Source organism: Plodia interpunctella, chromosome 15 (assembly GCF_027563975.2).
Source record: "Plodia interpunctella isolate USDA-ARS_2022_Savannah chromosome 15, ilPloInte3.2, whole genome shotgun sequence".
NCBI lineage: Eukaryota > Metazoa > Arthropoda > Insecta > Lepidoptera > Pyralidae > Plodia > Plodia interpunctella.
The window spans coordinates 6,447,516-6,469,804 of NC_071308.1; the positions used below are offsets into that span (position 1 = coordinate 6,447,516).

The following is a 22,289-nucleotide window of genomic DNA, read 5'->3' on the forward strand; positions in this document are numbered from 1 at the left end:
CAACACATTGATGGCGGATCTTGTAAACGACGAAATGTCAAATTAAATCAGCACTGGCGTGTTGCACCTATTGCAACGCTAGTGCTGATTTCAATTTTGTACAAAATTTTTGTTCGCGTTTTTAGCGGCTAACGTGTTACCATTATTTAAATTTATTTGGTCATATATAGCTATTATGTCTTACCTCGATTGGTGTTGCCCGCTTGGTGTCACCAATTTTTTGGTATCTTTCTTTGAGAGTATCAGCTTTTAACCCCTGCCAGGGTAAGGAACCACGTAAAAAATACATAAACATATGGCCGAGTGCCTCTAGGTCGTCACGTCTCGATTGTTCTGGAAAAGGAAACCACATTTTTTCACATGGATTATTATCTACATTGTGTAGTAATAGATAGCTAGGTTTTATAGTGTGTCTAGAATTACGGTATAATTATTAGTATATAGAAGTTAATCGGAATCGTCGACAAATACCAGATTCTGAAGTTGACGAACGAGTTTAAAACATCAATATCTGATGTTTCTGAAATCTGACATAAAACAGATTTTATGTCAGATTTTTGTTATAATAGGGTAGATGACAAGGTCAGAAAATTGAAAAAATAGATAAAATAGATACATTTAAAATCATTGGGATAATTCATAGACTGTAACAATGCCACTGGATCGATATACGAAGATTTAAAGTTGGTTGGATTATAATAAAAATCTGACATTATTAATTTATTCAAATTACACAGTATTTATTCAAATCATGTATTTGATTGACACAATCCAAGGTCTGACTTTAGCCCATGTTTTAATGAATTAATTAGATAATTATATATTGCGAAAATTGCAAGTTGACGACATTTGATGATTTTTCTGTACACTTTATTAACGCTAAATTTATTCAATCGGCCATCATTATTTTTTAGCAAAACAGTTTCTTTATATCTTTCGTTATATATTTTCTAAATATCCTGTTACATGATTTGCGTTTGCTGCGGAAAGAAGAAACCACCAGAAATGCAGTCAGATAAACATATAACCACTTGTTATTAAGAAAAAGTTAAAACTTTAAGCTAAAGTTTGTTTTGTATCGCACGTTACTATATTTAACATTAACAGAAAGCTTAAAGTATACATTAACTTTTATATGAACAAGAGGGATAGTATTTAGACCTTACCTTTTCCTAAATGTGTGTTTATTGACATGTATCGCGCGGTCCCAGTGAGTGATTTATGCTCCCGGTACGGGATATGCTTGTTTGTCTCTAAGTCTATATATTCTTTGGCCAAACCAAAATCTGAAACAAATTAATGTGTTTAAAATACATAGTTAACAGAGATATCAATTAATCAATAGACAAAATCTCATCTGTAGCTAATTAGCGGACTATGCACAACCGAAACTATTCAAATGCTAACAAACAATAGTATGTAAATCGTATGTGGATTACAACCGCAGACCTCGATACTATAGTATTTATTACTTGTATCTCGTTACAGAGTTTTTGCGTTCGGATATTATGTTAAGGACTTCGTTAGTCCAATTATAACTTATTTAATGTCAACATTGATTGCCGTGGTAATGAAGTGGGTAGCCTTGAGTTACGGTGGGAGAATAAATTAAAACTTCGAGTTTTTGGATTGACGGCAATGAAGAAAGCCAAATCGATCATTTTTTGTTAATCAAATTTTATTTACCAATATAGTACAAAGGGCAGACTTAATGCTAAAAGCATATAAAGGTCTTTCCTAAAAAGTCCGTGAAATGTAAACCCAACTTGTAGATGGGTTTGCGACGGACTACTTGGGAAGAAATCGGCTAAATACCGGGCATAAACACATCTCCGATAGCGACGGGACTGCAATAATAATGCACATGCCACTTGGTTGGGTGTGAGTTTATAAATAGTACTTGTGCTATGGGATATTTTCTGTGCATGACCGATAGCACTAATATAGGTCAATCAGAAACGTTTTATAGGTTTTGACTGGAGTCTCTGAACGGCTTAATTTATATAATCGTATGATGTTTATTCACATATTAATTATTATAACGGCTTCATTATGTTTTTTTAGTAATATTGATTAAGAAGTATAATTTATCACAGCTCAACCCAAACCTGTGCATTTTATTTCAAGTCTATAGATCCACGCGAGGTCGATGGTCTTAGCAAAGAAACAGACAACGATGCCATTCCATAATATATATTTTTTTAAATTATCTATGGTTATTTCCTTAGAAAAGTACCGCTACGTTGGGCGCCATTATAACACAAATGTACATTGAATAACATAAACAATAATTTTGTTTGCAAAAGTATTAAAAGAAAGCCATTTTTGTCTTTATAATAATATAATAACAATGATGCCTAGCGTACTCGTACGTCAGGCTCGTGTTACATAATATTTTTATAAGAATTTTGCACACGTAATTAATTTCGAAGCATTTATTGCAATACATATACACTTACCAATGATGTGGATGATTTTTTCTCTTTTGGTTGCAGTTCTACCTATTAAAAAATTCTCAGGTTTTACATCCCGGTATATTAGATGTCTCGTGTGGACATACTCGATGCGGTGCAGCTGAAACAGACAGATGGACAATTAACTTACCAGTAATGAGGACACAATTATGCATAATCGACAACCTATCGCATTGGTTTATCTCTATGACATATTTAAGTTATGTAATATTAAATAAATAAACCTGGATCGATATGTACCTTGTAAATCTATATTGATAATTTGTTTTATGATTTTGTGTGACTGAATGAACATCGTCCTCTCAAATATCAAAATTAGATTTAACTAAATGTCGATAGGAAAAAAGTGGCCTAGTGCAAGCCTCGCCCATGAAGGGCGTAGTGGCAATAATAGATTAGGAATATTATATATTGACAATATAGCAAATAATTTTCGCCACCAAAAAAAATTTTTTTTTTCGTAATGATTGCTGCACAAAGTTTATTTGCGGTTTCAAAAATGACATACTTAAGTGTATTTCTTGTTAATTTATTCCTTGGCTATGGAAACCTACTTTATTATATTAAGTATAACACACAGTATAACTGAAGTTTCACACTTTCATATTGTCTTGGGAATCTTATATGCAGAAAATAATAAAAATCAATCAAAACAAAGACGTAACCACATCATGCTATGTGACTAGTTTGACGAGCTCATTTCATATTTTACTAATAAAACATATTAAAATAATAGGGGTCGTTAAACTTTGAACTGAATTGACCTTTAAGTGAAATGCGTCATAGATAATAATTTGACATTACATAAAAAGATCAGATTTTAATTTTAGTAACAGTACAAACAACAAAATGCAATGATTCGCCTGGTTAAGGAATTCCACTATACAATACATAGATTCACTTAAAATAAGTAGGTTTTGAAGATTGCCGTTATAGGATTTTCTAGCCTTAAAAAAACTATTTTTATAAAAAGTACTAACGTACTAGTATTATTAATTTAAATTTACCGAAATATAGACAATTTGAGTATCGAATTATACAAAATTAATATATTTTCAAAATTATTGAAGAACAATTTACAATTTTCTAAACTTACTCGTATAACAGCTACGTTTGATTTTGTCCTAAACACGTGAAAAAAAAGCAATTAAAAAGTAGCTAGTACAATGCATGGCAATTATACTATGCAAAAACTGAGACCGCTATAATAAAAGTTATCTAGATAGCATATCGCAATGATGGGGGTGTAATCAGAAGGCTAGATATAGGTTCTGGGTATAAATATTCGTGTCTAGTAGCTGATTGCGGAGTTAGAAGGTCGCCCTTTGACCTCGTGGCCGTCAGGGTCTCAAACGAATTATACCTTATCTAAGGTCTGATTCTGATTAAAAATCTACGATTGTGAGAATGGTCGGTTTTGAATGCAAAGTTGTTAACTAGTTTTATGATGAAGGCAGATTATATGTTATTACAGGATTTTTTAGTTTATTATGGAGGGCTTTATTTAGTTCCAAGTCAATCATTAGAAAGAAAAGACACTTCTTAAGTGGAGAAATACTGTCTAATTCAAAAATAAGAGTAAACAATATAAAAATAAACACATGCTGTAGATCTCAATGAAAAATTTCAACAGTTTTAGAAATCCTGCTTATTAATGCGAAAGTGTGTGAATGTGTGTGTTATCTTTCACGCAAAATCTATTGGTTATGAATTTGGTACCTGGGTAGAATATAACCTGGAATAACATATAGGGTACTTTTTATCTCGAAATTTAAACGGTAACGAAGCTCCGGGGCGCAGATAGCATATTCTTATAAACCGCAAATGTTTCTTTGTTATTTATTGAAACAGTATGAAATACTACCAATACCACTAATCAGTACGTAACTTTTAAACAAATGTTTATTTATGACTATTTTCGCGGTTTCGAAAAATTCATTTGCAAGACAAATTTTGTTTATAAGTTCATTTATTTTCATTAATACTATATATTATTTTCTTCTAAATTTAATAAGATTCCTTTATTCGCAGCGTACGCAACATCTAATTGAACGACAGTAATAGGTTTCCGACTTTTCACAAGGCCTGGTATTATAGGGTTCCTCTACATATTGGCGTATGGGCTATTTTAGGATATAAAAACAGCATCAATCTGATAACTTATAAGTAGATAAAACTCGTGTTTTCATCTTTAATACGTAATATATAATAAACACGCTTGTTTTTTATAGGGATTAGGCAGAGACTAGACATTGCCACGACCCTGACGATATCTCAGTTTAAAAGAAATATGATAGTAAAGTACGCTTGACGGTTGAAATAGTATATTATATATATATATATATGTTTTTTAATTATTAAAAAAATAAAACTTTGTGATATTAGATAAGGACAGTATCTACCAGTCTCAAGAGTATAATACGCACCTATAAGATAATTAACGTGTCAGACAAAACGCTAACACGTGTGCGATAAGGTTTATCAAATCAATTAACAATGAGGACCTTTGTGGTGCCGCCATTGAGTCACGTCCGTGCTGTAAGCGGAACTTTTCGTCATCATCATCGATATCCGATAAAAGTTTGTTCAGAAAAACGTAAGACTGATACGCCAGAACACTTTTCTGACCATCATATTTCATTTTAACAAAACAAGGTAACCTATAAAGTAGATGACTAGAAAGAGTTGGCTAGATACCCAATGCATACTTGAACATGAAATAAAGATATTAGGAATTGATAATTCGACAAATCATCAATTTAGTAGGTCAACGACATTGCTATCAATTAGTAAAGAAAACCAATTTATCATTACAAAAAAAGCAACTGCATTTACGCGCTCTCGTTTTATTTGGGTCGCGAATCGTGTCATATTGGAAAGTGTACTTAAACTACTTATAATTAGAGTACATTATTGTGTACTTACCAACTGCATAGCGATCATTAAGACAGTCTTTAGAGAGAACCGACGGCCGCACAGGTCGAAGAGGTCTTCGAGTGAGGGCCCCAGGAGTTCCATCACCAACGCATTGTATTTACCGCAAGGTCCGAAGTAGTATACCTCGGGAATGCCCTCTGCGGTCGACGGCGCTAGGTAAGGCAAGGCAAGGGACGGGGCGGGAGAGGGAAGGAGAAACATCAAAACGTTTAGTACTCACATCACAATATGAGCATTGCTCTCGCTCGGACCCGCACGGCACAACACAGAATCCGACAGTAGAACCGAGTGACCCGCGAGAGCATTGCTTCTTACAAAATTAAAAGAAATAATAAATAAAACGCTTATCACAATTCCACGTTATCAATTTCAGCTCATTGTCAATGTCGAGAATTATTATATAACCTAGAATACGGCGAGCGGCCTAACCGCCATGACCAGGGAGTGCGGTGCCCTCGCGATAAAAAAGTTTAATATCGGTTTCGGTGTTGTGCCAAATGAACAAAATACGCCTATCTACCGGTGTTTACGAATTTAGTGCACTTACGAGCTGCATCGCAATCATAAGGACCGTCTTCAGTCTGAACCTTCTACCGCAGTGCACGAAGAGGTCCTCTAGAGAGGGTCCTAACAACTCCATGACCATAGCGTTGTAGCGGCCGCCGCATGTACCCAAGTAGTACACTTTCGGTACGCCCTCTAAGTAAATTGAATCGTCAATATTCTTTGTTATGCTAATTACAAGGCGTCCAAGGTCTATACGATGACAAGTAGCTTAACAATAAAAACCGCAATGGTTGCTCTAATTGCGCTTTGCTCTTACAATCTTGTTATTAAATTTGACGACTTCCAATTTTCTCAATGCGTTTTCCCTGTAATTACCTAATAATACTATTCCTCTTATGTTGTATTACAATGAAATTTTGTGCTTTTGCATCTCCTTTAATCAACAATAAAATTTTAATTGTCAAATTCGTTTAAGTGACCTGAATATAATCTGACACCACTGTTAGTAGTAGTACACAGTCCACACTCGAAAAGAAATCAAAAGTTAAGCAAATGTATCCTGAATGGCGTATACTGCACTTGAAACGAATGCATCAATGATCGTCACAATGTTTTTACATTAGAGCTATTTTCGTCCGGCGTTAGAGAAGTTTGTTTTAAAAACGGAGAACAGGCGCGATACGCAGTCAAAGACACCTGGACTTTGTTATGAACATCACAGTCCAAGAGTGGTATTTCACTGTTTACAGAAGAGCAATCTGGGAGATATTATCGAGCATCCTTGGCGTATAGCCTTCGCTAAAGTAGCTGATAGGCACGCGACTAATGCCCGACACCAATCAGATTGTTGTAAGTACATTGCACAAGCCACGTTGCAAATTGGTCACATTATTAACTCGATAGCTTTTGCTGCGTGAATCTTTCGAATGCTACATTTTATGTAGTTATAATATAATAGAAACCTATAAAATTTGTTTTCTGATTTACGAGATATATCTGTAACGCGTGAGTCATAATAATCATATCAATAGAAATTAATTTTAACAATTTAGCGTTATTTAAATATTCAAACTTTAACAAAAAATGTGTCAATATTAAAAACACATGACCACGAGCGTTACTATCATAATCAACCTTCAACTAGAACTAGAGATGGGCACGCGCATATTTCGGGTGATTCCACAGTGGACTGTACAATAACCGATAACCGTGCACAATCACCTCAATTGCCCACTTACGACATATTATGAGGCGCAATTAAACGACTAATTGCTGTAAAATGAGTGGTACCAACCGTGCGTGCCTAGTAACTTGTAAAATCGGTATTCTAGATGCAACTGCGGCGCCTTCGACTTCATCGGCTCCATTTTAATCGCTACATGCTCGTTGTTGTAGAGATTTTTCCCTGTAAAAGAAAAAAGTAACAGTATATTAAAACTAGTAACAAGATATCGCTACTAGTTAATAGATAGATGAGGTTTTTACACGGAAAATTATACCGGCAATCATGTCTGATGTAAATAAGTATTAATTATATAAACGTATTCATCGATCAGCCTTTGAAATTCATAAACACGAAAGTAAAAATCTAAATAAGCTGTTTACTTAAAAAGTGCACCCACCAACTTTGAACATCCAGCACGCACCTAACTTTTGAATTTTTTTTATTGTTTACGACAAATCAAAAATTGTGATTACTTTGGCAATTGGTGATGGCCGAAACTCAATTATCTAGGTTTTTTCTAAAGAGTCATAAGGCATGTACCGACGAAGTTCTTATAAATGTAAAAATATTAAATTACATTATTTTATACTGAAAGCTTTCAGAACCGTCTAAATCGATTTCTCGATACGCAATTTAAAGCCTTTCTCAATTTACCGTTAAGAATCGTTCAGAGATTTATTTAATATCGATTTCATTCCATACTGGTTTGGATAAATTTATCATGTCAAATTAGGGCCCGACTTTTACTGTTGTAATATGGTATTTGAGTATGAAATAAATAAAAAATAAAAAAATCACCGCAATTTTCTACAGAGACATTAAATATTCCTCCTTCGTATAATTCCATTGCCCCAATATTTAGCGATGTACCATATTACCAATTTCGGGCGAAAATCGACGTTATTTTTGCAATTTGTTTTCAGTGACTGTAGCTGACTTTCTTAACGACAACAAACATTACACTACACTATACAAACAACCACAAGTTACTTGTCAATGTGTCAAAAAAAGGAGACTCTTGACTCGGATTTGTATGTCGTCTCGAAATTTGACATTTTGACGAGAGTGGATTCAAGTTTTTTATTGACCTGATGTACTTGTGTGTAATGATGTCTGTCTAATGTTTGAATGACTTGACTGATTTTTCGGACAAAATAGCTGATAGCATATAACGTTAGCGGATCTAAGCTACTTATGTCTTTTAATAAAATGGTGCTGACATTTTGATTGCGAAACGAAGTATATAAATAACACTGTATGCCTATCAGAATTTGGGATAAAATGTTAATGTATCCCACATTATTTTTTATAGAGTAGGGAACTTGACATTGAAAGAAAGATATTATCAAACTTATCCTCTCGAAGATTGAACTTCCAATAATTAATTTCTTCGAATATTAAAGTGTATTTCGCAAAGGAGTTTGTTGGTTGTGGTCGCTAGATTTATGATTTTCGATAATGGAAATTACCACGGCCTTGCTACGCCCCCGTAGGAATTGGGGTATCGGTATCGAGATCTGTATTGTAGGTACATTAATATCGTATCTCAAAGGGTAGATTGTTGTCGTTACTCTCCAAACCTGTGTATTTGAATTTTATTTAAAAAATGAATTTTTGACGATTTCTTTCAAAGAAATCAGAATTAATTTTAATATGACTGAAAAACAATTATTTTTTGTTAAAAATGTGTTCTCGAGGAAGGCAGAACTATTTCAGTTTTTTTTTTAATATTCGGTAATTATCCTGGTTCGAATGGGAATATAATCAAAAACTCAAGGCCTTTCTACGGCTTAACTTATACATCTCTGTCTCAAGAGGATTACGCAAGTTGCTGCGAAATGACTATCATCGAATCCGACAGCACTCCAAAGAAGGGACGCGTGGCGTGCGTGACGGGTCGTCGCATTACGATATGCCGGCTACACACTATCAGCGAACTCGGACAGAGAGACGCGAAGGAATGAATATGGCGTAGTTTGTATGAGAGCTTTTATATACTGCATTAAAAAACCAGCAATCTATGCCGAAACCGCCAAAATTTGGCGAACTATGTAGGTAGTGTATAGCCAGCAATTTTATTTATCAGTGTTATACATCGATAGTAAAGATGATTATATCGGTATCAGATCTCAATAGCGCATTTTATCAGTTATCACTGGGCAAATTAAGCACCCTTACAAACGTCAAAAATATAACCATGTCACAACACCGAACGAAATAGATTTAATTTCGGATCGAATTTTATCGTTTGTAGATAAGAAATATAATTACGAGGAGAATCTCATTATGACACGAGACTTTGTATGTATATAACAATATTTCGATCGCGCTCAATATAGTATATTTTTAAACCATGATAATTTAATTAATCTATTATAATTTAGCTCTAATTAAATTCATATGATCTGAAACTCCAAACTCTGTATTTATAGATGATTTCTTTTTATGATGAGAATCACATCATGCGACAAATCGTCTCCATTTAACATACTTGTCAAATTAACTTATTATACTACTTGCGTGTTAATAAATTAAAATAGATTAAAAAAGTACTTCGATGCTGCAATTTAGGATTCGTTTCTCTGGAGCAAAGAATAACAAAGTGCCATATAAAATTAACCGAGCATATAGACCACAAGTTCGTATCATGCAATTGGAGAAACTTCACAGGCTAAGCAATTACCTCTTGACTTAGACACACTATTGTTAAATATTTCCCAAAGGTCGTATTTCTGACTTGAACGACATTATAATGGACGCATTCGTTTGTCCAAGGTATTCCAAGGCCAATACATACTTTTATTTTATACTATTTTATTGAAGAGAAGCAGCTACATTAATGCCAGATTTCGTAAAATTAAAAATATTAATATAAAATATATAGCCATGATTAACGGGCACAGAACTAAAACTGAGAGCTTATCCTCAGCCCTCGTTAAAATTTCGGGATAAACAGAAACTATTCCGTGATATTGCTTTGCCTGTAAATAGAGAATTCCTCCTAATATATGCAAACTTTTGCATTCATTAGGAGGAATTCTCTATTTACAGGCAAAGATTAAAATTTAAAATTTTGGTATAGAATCCAATGGAATTTTTAACATAACAGTTGAATGACATGACAGTTTAATGGTATTTCTATATCAACTGTAGAAGGCTACACGGTCAGAATGAACATATAGACTGCAAATTATATCGATTCGCTTGTCTGTATCGTGTACAGCCAACGAAATAGTAATATATGTGCTCTGATTGATTTATTATCTCTCTAAATCGAATATGAAAAATTAATCTCAATATCGCTAATTCAATAATTTAATATGTTCGTGCCTCTGCCAAGCGACATTATGTCTTTTTATTTTGACTGTACCTAATACACCGTATATGTATTGTAATATAGATGCGGTCGCTCCGCTTCCTCCCTGAGCATCACCGAACCGAAATAAACAAGTTTTTTTTATTAGATACATACTGCCACTAGAATATCACTTCGTAAACATGGATAGGTACGTAAAAATAGTAGTGATCACCACGTGGTTATTATGTGACAAAGTTATTTATTATCAAATATACCTACATTAATGTTATCTTTCTGCATTTCTGGTCGCTATAAACTTTCACTTTTATTACAGTCCTTTGTGGCATGAGTTTTCGCCAAGTTACATTTCACACATAATGCATAAATTGCAATTTTGCTCAATGGCACTCAAAAGATGTGATTTTTCACCTTCTTTTTGTAACTATTACTTCACTTTTTGTATATTTTACGGTTCCATCGTTTAGCCAACGGATTTTGCACATAAAAGCCGTTTGTTTGAGTCGAATCGGATGTTCTAAAGAAAAATTAGAACTTCTAATGTTTCTAGGTAAAATTATATCGAATCACAACCAAATTATACACAAATATTGCATTGAACTGATACTCAATGTTCAGTAAATGCATTTTTGTTTGTTTGAAATAACTTTGTGGTATAAGAAAACACAAAGACACAAGTAATAGAAAAAGCACTAGCAACGGCGGATTTATCCCCTGGAACGATCTCTTCCGGTCGACCATCAATAAAAAAACATGGTTACCAACAAAAAGGGTAAAAGAAGAAAAACAACAAAATTTAAGACTTTATTTATCACTACACCACGAAATATATAACAAAATAGTTTCCCGTTGTCTGTCTGTCCCTATGTATTACTTAGATCTTCCACACAACGGATTTTGATGCAGTTTTCAATGAATTTATTCCCGAAGGTTTATACATACATAAACGATCCCGTGTGAAGCCGGGCCAAGTCGCTAGTTTATTAATAAAAACACTTTATTACGACCAAAGGCCAATTCCGCATTTGTATGGAATCCTGCTTCAATAACATTTACCTATCCAATCTTCATAAGGCTGGCCAGGTCTGCAATAAGAATGCCCATTTACGAGATACCCTTGTTTGAATGCCTAACACTACGGACCACACCGTGGGATGGGAAGAAAATTTCGCAGTATTTCTTCACGATGACCTTAAATTAACTAAATTAAAAGATTATTATCGACCAATATTCCATGACTAAGAAAGATTTTTGTACTTCTCCGTCTGTTTGTCATTTTTGTATTGTAAATTTGTGCTTAAATATCTCGTGTTACAGTTAAATGTTGTAGACTTGTAAGTAAGTCGTTTAGAGTGATTAGGTTGAAACTAAACGAGACCTATTCAGGAGCACATGACGTCTTTAGTCAGATTCTGAATAAACATTCGAGAGCACCATAAAACTGAAATGGAATTACCTGAAAAACTGAAAGGACTAATACTTAAAGATAATTCTAAAGTAAGAAATAAAAAGAGCTGTGTCAGTCAGTAGGTATGCAAAGTTTCCGTTGTTATGCCACGGCCATGAATTCTCACCAATTTCAAGGTCAAAATATCTGCAATAGATAAAGTGAATGCAGCTAATGAAGATATTATCGTATTATCTTATAATATAAAATGTTAGTATTTGAATTGCTTTTTCCCAATAAATCTCCTTGGTTTTGCCTCTAATGTTACCATAGCCATAGCTATGCTTAGCCGCCTTGTACGGGATCTCCAGGAGGATGTATGGAGTGTTCCTATTCTATGGCGGGACCACAACCACTAAAACGTAATAATATTGCAATAATAATCCCTATTCCAGGGATTAACGACTAACCTATTATTAGATATACCGTTTACCTTTACAGCCACAACGGTTAATTTTTATGATTATCTGCCTGATGTCTTATAGACAAGATCATACTATTTATAGGTTTATTGATTGAAGGCGGAATCTGGTAGCCGTTTAAAAGTCAACAAATTTTCACCTTTATCGAGTGAATTTACAATTTCGTTTGGATTTGGAATTACTATCTGATATGGAAGCTTAATGGGATCCCTACTCGAACAAATTACTTGTACCTACATAGCATTGTATTTACATAGCTTAACAATATTTAGTGAAATATATTTGAAAAAAAAACTGTTCATGCAATTTGAAATTTTAAAAAATTACAAATGAGACAAAGTGAACGTCATTATTCGTTATAAATAGATAAGGACCGACTTCATGAAACAAACTACTTAGTAGTTACTAATATATATACATTACAAAACTGTGAAGGAATCCTTGATAAATTTTAAAAGATTCTAAGTATCATAACACAAGATGATTTATCTGTTAGTGAAACGAAGAACTACATTAAGTATTTAATTATTTTGACCAAGAATTAAGACATACAAATAGCTATCCAATATAAAAGATACATATACACAGCATTCAGATTTCAGAAAGACTAACCATCAATAATAGTCTAGTTACATATTTATGGTGTGTCGGTCGATAGGCGCTTGTACTGTTGAAAACACATAAACCTACCCAAGTTCTTTTTAAATTCGCCTCTAACTCCATGGAATAGAGGTCAACGCACCTGGACATGCAGCTGATCATTGCTTTCTGTTGTAAAGTTAAGGGTGCAATTAAATAACAATCAACAAAGGATATAGGAAAGGCGGTTTATAATGATAACAAAATATCGACTACCACTTTCGTTACGATTCGATAACCAATTTTAAAAGTATTTCTAAAAAAATCAAAAAGTAGTACTCGAGATTGTTTTGATTCGGTAAAGACTTTGATTTTGTTTCTGGCCCAGCTAAGTTAGGTAAGCTAATTGTATACAGTCAACCGCATATCAAGTTACCCTGCTTTTATAGAACTCAATCTAGGTAATAGGGGTGAGTTAGCAATGATTCTGGGTAGATTGATGCTGTTGACAGAACAAGCGACCTTTTTATGTGCAGAGCCTTTGTTCTTAGAACCAACTTACAGAGACAGGAACACACCCTAAACTGTAGATATATATCTGTAGATTTCCACGCTTGTATTACAATAGAGGTATAACCCAAGTGATGGACGTGCATGATTTCATATGTATTCCACGGAGATTACCAATTCCACTTCTTTCTATAGTATTAATTAAGCCTCAATTTTTACAACCGACAGCACTCAAATAAGAGACATGTAAACTAAGAAGTTCAATAATCCTACAGCGTGAATCAACGAAGGCCTGACTCATCACATCAACGAAATATCCTACAATATTATAAAGGCGAAAGCTTGTGAGGATGTATGTGTGTATGTTTGTTACTCTTTCACGCAAAATCGAATGGATGGATTGTTATGAAATTTTGTACACGGGTAGAATATAACCTGGAATAACATATAGGGTACTTTTTATCCCGAAATTCTGATGGAAGCGAAGCGACGTGGCGCAACAAGTAGACTAATTCTAAAAGTAAGTAATCCTTGCTCAAGAGTAAAAGTAAAAGAGTTTGGCGCTTCGCGCCAAAATCGAAGTCCCTCAAGGACTAAGAAATCGGCCATGATTTTGTTGCCGCCACTTTTATGGCGGGCTATATGTATACATATGAACGGAAGGAATAGCACATGGAGATTGCACAAATTTGCCACATTTATATGCAAGTACATTTTGCAAACATAATTTGAAGAACTTTACTCTTAACTGTAAAGACATAGATTAACTCCCACACTAAATAAGGCAAAATAAAGTGTGTAATTACCGAAAACCGCAGATTGGTTGGGACTGTGCTTCATGATTTGGACAGTAAATAACGTACGCATGGATTTAAATCTCGCACGTGTTAGCCATGTTATTTCTGCGATGCGTCCAATCCAATTCTCATCTGACGCGCCCATTGACATTTATTGTAAGAAACCTCGACAAAAGATTACCAAAAATTTGAAATTAAAAACTTTACAGTTTTACTTTGGGTACGGAACCCTATTTACCTATACTATGAGTCCGTTGTCCGTCCGTCCGTGTGTTCGTCTGTCATCAGGCTGTGATAGTAAGACCGTTGAAGTTTTCACAAATGATATATTTCTGTTGACGCTGTAGCAACAAGCTTCAGGCTTTTTATTCTAAAAACTACCAAATGGTTACTTTGTAATATTTTAAATGAAATAATTAGAACATGACATTCAAACACATTCTATCCAGAATGATACAGAGCAATGGTCGCAGCCATATAATGTATAATTTGTCAACCAAATGAAACCCTATCTCTCCGACAACAAGGATTATATGCTGAGGTCATACAGAATTAGCGAGTCGGGGAATTCAGCAGATTTGTTTACGAAGGTAGGTATATTGTTGTAATATTTTTGAGCATCATTTTCAAAATAATCTTCGTTTTATAAACAAACATTGACTATTGGTATATTGTGGCCGATTATATCGTATGCTAATTAATTCTTGCTACATGAATTTGAAATTAAACACAAGTATTAAAAAAAAACATTATGGTCTTAATACCCAAAATATTAAGTGGAAATCTTAAAACAATAACGACTACTTTTTGTTTAGAATTTTAAATCAATTAAACCCCAGTGTTTAGTAAAACAGTACAAAAAATACTATCAACTTTGTTTAGAATCAATATGGATGCCGTAATAAATGTTATGGTTGATTAATTTTTTCGTAATATGGTATTCACTAGTCCGTGAAAATAAACATTTTTACTAATAAAGTAAGTATACTTTAAATAACACATGCGTGACTATTTAATTTGTTTTGTATTATAGGTACCCCCACCACAAAATGTATGCACGAATTCGCCAAGTAACGGATAAAAGTGAGTAACTTAGAGGTACAACGAAAGAAAATTCAAGATTGTATTTCATAAAAATTAAATCATTTCAAATCTTAAAGAACATTTTAAATATATCTGACGATGCATTCCTTTGATCAAGGTCTGAACATATAGGCATGCCGACTAACCAGAAAAATTATAAACAATACCACTGCGAGAATAGGAGTAGGTACCTCTTTTGACTACAAAACACCTTTTCCTTGACTTTTAAACAAGGACTTCCATAGTGCATGTGTTTAAACGCGTGATGAAAAAATAAGGACGTTCACCGACAATAACTTGGCTTAATAAAAACTAGTTATCTGGCCACTTCGGATTCTAAAAAAATAACAGGTTTTGCACCTTTACTCAAGTAATATGATTTATGGAACAGTGATCATTTGTCGAAGAAGCTAATCTATGGTAGTATAATGAAAACATTATTCTGAGCATTCACAGCCCCAAAGTATCATAAACAAATCTTTTATGTTAACTATAATTTTGTAGTCAGTTTCCGCAATATACAGTTGATTTATTTCTCAACTACCATTAAACACAAAATGTTCCCACCACAAGAATTCAATATCTGCTTCTATAGATTTTAAAGACAGATTCTAAGCATAGTTAATAAGCAACTTAGAGCAAAATATTTAATTACAACAGTAAATAGATTACAAAAGATAAATAAATTATTCACCTTGAGTGTGTGAATGTTCGTTTTAGCGGGAAGTTCCGAGAGTCAACAGCGAAGGATGAGTCATAACTCTTACATTATATTAGTCTTTGTAGACCGCTTGTACCTGTCTCACTTGAAGTATAAATGTTTAAAATCCATAAACCCAGGATTTGGGTCAAGCTTTCTATTTAATTAATTTGGCGATTGGTTCGTTGGCAGCATTAATTGAACAATATACAAATTATATTACGTTGGTTTGTCTGTACATTTTTGTTAGTTGATTATTATTATTTTTTTATTTTGAAAATGCTTCATTATGTGCTAATACGGCAATTAGCGGTCGTACATATTATACAAAATTAATCTCTGCGCGTAAATCTCTCTCTCTCTTGTGTCGGGGCCCCAGGGTCCACTTTAATCGTAAATGATGTAGATTGGCTAGTGGAGGGCATTTTGTTACGTTTAGTACAAATTGTTTTCTCTAAGTTAGGGTGGTGGGTGAGGGTATAGACTATTGGCCTTATCCATTTATAAGAAAAGCCAGTGCCCCAACAGCGTGGGGACATAAAATGGCTAATTATGAATAGTTCCTATAGATTTCGTTTGAAGTTTTTATTTAATTCCATAATTAACAATCCATTCATATTATTACTAAAATCAAGGGCACTTTTAGGTCTTTGGCCGAGTTATTCGCAGAGGCTGAAGTCAGTTGGTTTCTGTTATGTTATAATTTGTTGCTGCTACCGGATATAAAATACATAGGTAATTACTTTTTTTACATTTAGACTATAAAACGCAGGTATAGTAATTACTTTAAGTAATCATTTTAATTTATGAAGATTCAAGTAAATTAGAACAAAATCGCATTATGAGTAAATTTAGGCATTTCCGCTTTCAAAATGGAAATTGAGTCTATACTGATTATCCATACTTAAATTATTTTTCCACATACGAACCTATTAGTCACTGCGCAAAAACTTCATTCATTACCGTCACTAATTTGTATTCACGGGCATTCCGTGTATCATAGGTATTAATTTTAGCAACGTCCGATATTATCTGATAAATTATTTTCGATAATTATCTATAAAATATTCGTATTGCAGTTGTTTTATCAATTTGAAGGCAGACTTTAGTTTTCGTTAAGGTGCCTAAATATGTTAGCTAACTCAGCTCTACACAATGAGCCATTAGCACACATTGCATAATTTACCCTTGCGTAGTTACAAAGCTCATAATAAAACCAAGCAATGTATGTCGAGTCGATAGACCGCAATGACTGCTCGTTTTGTCTAGAATACCCTGGGGTTTGGGCTGGAGTATCCTGGTGGACCAAGGAGAATACACCAGCACATCAACGGGTCCCCATTTTTAAAAGTGACGTACTGACTAATTTATTATTGAATTTCTTGTTGATCAAACTAAAATAGCTCTGAAAAAACTTATTTGTGAAAAGAACTCGTCTTCGCACACCATTTGATTGCAAAATTAATCACAACTGAAATAATGATAACCATACGTCCACCCTTGAAACTTTTAGCCGTGAATTGAGCCCGAAAATCATACGTATGATGAATTCATCATAGTGTTAGCGCGCTTCTTCTCCCCCGCAAGCGCCCTCCATTGGTTATATTCTCCTTGTAGTGAACAACACATATGGCTATACCACAGACCATTTAGGCTATACACAGCCAATCACAGCTAAGATCTAATTTATTTTATCTACAGCCAACTTTTCACGAATCGTTGCCCGTAACTCCTGCAGTAGCCTATGTTTGACCTCGGGCCAATTTCATCAAAATCAGCCCAGCGATTTCGGCGGCAAAGAGTGGCAGACTTTCGAATTTATATAATATGCTATAGTATAATATAATACGATCAACAGCACATCAAACTAAATAAATAAATTGCAAATTGTTCTATTCTCTATTACCGCGATATAAAAGTTCATGCAAGGTTGTTTACTTTACATGCTGTACTGTACTTTATATTTCTGTTATTGATGTTAATATCACGTGACGTGATGTAACGTTTCATGCACTTTCTTTCACTGGTGCTTATGAGCGTTCTAAAAGCAAGAGAAATGGAGAGATGGCGTCACGCGCCAGGGGGTTAGCTTGGCGACGTTTTACCAAAACATTTTACACAGCCAACATCACATAAAGTCGCCCGAATTCATTGAAATTTCGCCGCTATCACCGCGGCATAGAGGTCTATGAAGAGGAACTTGACAGACATTTCGACAAAAATAGCAATAGCGATAGATAACGCTCGGGTTACTCTATAAATATATAAACATAAACAAGTCAAGGCAATTAACTACTTTCGTCATCGAAACAAACACATCAGTGATTATAGTAAATTGAGTAAACGAAATTATTCTAGCTACATGTTACTGGTTATCATACTACGCGTATCATTTTAAATATCTTCGTAAAACCTTCAAATATTTTAAGGCGAGTATATTTTCAAGCGTACCCTGGGCTTTGAGGCGTCACAGCCGAGAATGTCACCGGAAACACGATCAGAAGAGAGAGATGATTCAAAATATTTCGAAAAATTTAGTCTGCCAACGTTGTCAAAAATTGGGGCATCAGTCAAGTAGGTACTTACTCTTTTTACCATTATACTGTGTTTGTTTATACTATGTTTAGGAGAAAAAACGAGGTACTCGTCAATCAATCAATCTAAGAATTTTGTCCTTAAGGTAGTGTACTTTCCATGTCGATTTTACCAGCATACGACACGACCTTTGATATACAAAGCCTTTTTAGGTTTTCCTTTCATTATTTCTCTTGAGTAAGGGTTAAACATATTTTCTCGCCTTGTATTGATACTCATCTAAAATAATAATTACTAGAAGTGCCATTTTTGTTTTTATTGCTGATTTTTGTTTTTATTAAAAATCTTTCGTTTTGACACTCATATAAATATAAGTATAGAACGGCTACAGCAATACGAAATTGAAAATTAATATTTTTTACGAAAATTCGACTAGTTTCCATGTAATGTGAGTAAATTCATAGTCTATAAACCATATGCCGGTTATACATTATCGCGAAATAGTTCGCCAAACTTTGGTGAATTCGGCATACATAGCTGTTTTTTCATTGCGGTAAATAAAAGTTATCACACAAACTATCCTATGTTTATTAATTCGCGTCGGCATTTGTCAAGTTCGGAGATAGTGTGTAGCCGGCATTATGCCAGGTAAAATAACGAGTCTATCCAGCCGGACTATCAAATTAAAAATTATTTATTTGCACAAAGATTTTGTTTAAATAGGGTAGGGTAGGGTATCCCATTTCAATAATGCAATGCATTAGGAAAATGCTGAGTTTCCACTCACCGAGCCTGAGTTCGCCGAAGTTGCCGCAGCCAATCTTCTTGCCAACGCGGAAATTGGGCCCCACCATGAGAACGCCCGAAGACGAAGTCACGGAGTGCCTGGAAGTGTGCATCGCGCTGCTGCCGCCGACGCCGCGCCCGCCCACCGCACCTGTCGCGCTGCAAGTGGAAACCAACCTTTATTATACTTGCAAGAGAATAAACTTATATGTAGGGCAAACAAGAAGTCATTTCAGTCTCTTTTCATTCTTATCGAATGTGTTATTACAAAGTCGGTAACGCGCGTGCGACATACGGCTCGTTAGGCGTTCATAGGCTGCGGTGACCACTTCCCATCAGGTCAGTACATCACTATTTACATGCTTGGTAGTATAAAAAAACGTCATATTTTATTCAAGTCCCAATGTCGCAAAACCGCATGCGGTAATGGCATGTGACATGACTTTTACGACTACCTACCGCCACCTAGTAGCAAAAGTAGCTTACTAGTGAACAAATTAATTAACCAATCATCAACCAATGTGTAGGTTTCCTTATTATGTTTTCCTTCACCGAAAGCAAGTTCAGTAACTATGGTGTATGGGAAGTCTATGTGGCTTCAACATTTTCAGGTAGGCAAAAAGCAGATATCAATTTAATTTGCGGATGCTTTTGGAAAGGCGACAGCGTGTGGAGGGAATTCTCGTTTGTACCTATTGAAGGCAGCAAATATTCTGCTGATAATATCTGCTGCAAATAATATGTACAAATACAACACAAAGCAAGAATCAACGTAAGTTTTCTTTAGTTACTAAAACTTATAAATGTACACTTGTATAAGACAAGATTTCTCCATTACATATGACCTTCATCAAAATTCGCTTTAAATAAACAAAAAAACATTAATGTAATCATATGATGTGCGTATGAAGTCGCGATCGGACGCCATATTAAAAGAAATGATAACTGTATTAAATTGATAAAAATATGACATTAGCTCACATACAATCAAGTCCAAGGATAAGATGGTCTTTGACGTTCCTCATTATGTCGTTAGATAAAACCAGTAACAATAAACCATATATCTTCATTTTACTTAGCATTTATTCTTAGAGAAAGTGACGCATCTAATGGTATTTGTTTATTGTTCTTATTTTATGGAATTTCACATCACTTCATACAGGTATTTCTTTTGAAACTCCTCAGTTCAATTCAAATTTTAGATACTTTTTCTTCATTCTAATCCTAACTAATATTATAACTGCGATAGTAAGTTTGTGTGATATCTCTTCACGCTCTATCTTCTCAACCAATCTTCTTAAAATTTTACATACATGTAGTTTGAAGTATGGAGAAGGACATAGGGTACTTTCATCCCGGAAAAACAACTATTTCCGTGGAAAATTCACGCGGGCAAAGCCGCAGGCAAAAGCTAGTATATCATAAACTAGTTAAGTCTGCTCTAATTAATTCAAAAACTGCACGCCTAAAGGGGTTGAATTGATGAAAGACACAAAATTAAATGCTGAAATAGTATTGGGGTGGACTGTAGTTAGTGCAAGCTAGGAAAGATCTGTATTTCAGAACTCCAGGACACTAGCCAAGTGAGCTGGTCTTTATAATCCTATTCACATTTATTTAAGATACTTAAAGAACTGTGACTATTAAATTATAAGTATTCAATAACTATGTGTGGTACCTATTCAGGATAAGCTAGAAGCATTTGTCTTTGGTCTTGTTCTGGTGACCTGATCACCACTAAAGTAAAATCCTGTATGGATTATAATAATCTATAAATCATTATCTTAATGTTTGACTGCACATTGTAATTTTACAAGAATTTAATTTAAAAAAATATTTCATCTGTTCATTCATTTTATTACTAACTTATAGAGTAACCTAGCTGTCTGTCTATTAGCATGAGAAATATTTTAATAACTTTTGAACATTGATCAACTTAGCCAATGTAAAAATTTAGTCCAATTCAACAACAATACAAACTACACAGTCAGTGTACCTAGCTAGTGAATCACACCAAGTGCTATTAGCATTGAGTCTAAAAGTGAAAGTCTGCACTTCCACATCAAAAGCATAAAACGAGACAATTACCTGGGTTAGTCATCATAGTTGTATATGAACAAAATCAGTTATAATAATTTTCAGCACTACAATACACATTCATGATTTTTTTGAAAAAAGATTAATTTTAGGAAATATAGAATAACCATACCATTGTTAAGTGAATTTTAAATATGTTAAGAGATATTACCAAAGCCGAATAATAATGTTAATAAGTAGTATGTTGCATTCAATAGAGTTGAGAGACAAACAAATCTTGAATTAATTATTTTATGACTATAATACTAGTTAATGAAATGATTCCTTTATCAAACTTATTTGGCTATATATTTATCTGTCAACAAAGTTAGTAAACATTAGAATCACTCACTGATTAAATTCACCCATAAAATCTTATTTTACTAATGCTGCTAAAATTATTTTTAAAATATGAATCAAACAAAAAATCCTTGAAAACTCTGATATTCTCAGATTAAGTAATTGGAATATAAATTTTGTTTTTGTTTAAATTATCTCACCTTAGTCCATAATTGTGAATATTTAAAACCTTATTGACTAGTATAAATCCAATAAAATTTTAATTAATATCTTATCATATTATAAACAAATTACCCATCTCTTCTCCATAACCAGGGTATGTACCTGAATCAATTGAAAAAGAGTGCTATGTATTGTACAACAATAATAGTTGTATAATTAAAATACAAAATATTTCAAAGAAGAAAATTACTAACGCCTTCTTATTATTATTCATAGCAGGACCAATAAGCACTAACAAAGTAACATGTGTCTTTAATATAAGTATTTTTATTCTTCATAATTGATGTTATCACTACATATTGAGCAACTACTTGTCAATTTTTTTGACAGATACCTGGGCACACCTGATTTTATAATTTACATGATTGAATTA

The 22,289-nt window shown here is 33.9% G+C and overlaps 1 protein-coding gene across 34 annotated transcripts in view; it reads right to left on the reverse strand.

The window, feature by feature from the left end:
* Positions 1-22,289, reverse strand: part of gish (gilgamesh) — a 43,060-nt gene that overhangs the window by 16,992 nt on the left and 3,779 nt on the right. For 28 of the 34 annotated variants that reach the window (XM_053755362.1, XM_053755363.1, XM_053755355.2 and 25 more), the window contains 6 exons: positions 19,320-19,477; positions 7,213-7,323; positions 5,400-5,563; positions 2,460-2,574; positions 1,167-1,286; positions 185-333 (listed from right to left, as the gene is read on the reverse strand). In XM_053755362.1, the coding sequence (XP_053611337.1) occupies positions 185-333; positions 1,167-1,286; positions 2,460-2,574; positions 5,400-5,563; positions 7,213-7,323; positions 19,320-19,477 (817 nt within the window). Of the gene's footprint in view, positions 1-184; positions 334-1,166; positions 1,287-2,459; positions 2,575-5,399; positions 5,564-5,958; positions 6,111-7,212; positions 7,324-19,319; positions 19,478-21,988; positions 22,019-22,110; positions 22,241-22,289 lie in introns of those variants that run through there. The other 6 variants (XM_053755388.2, XM_053755387.2, XM_053755379.2 and 3 more) reach the window with 3 other exon arrangements.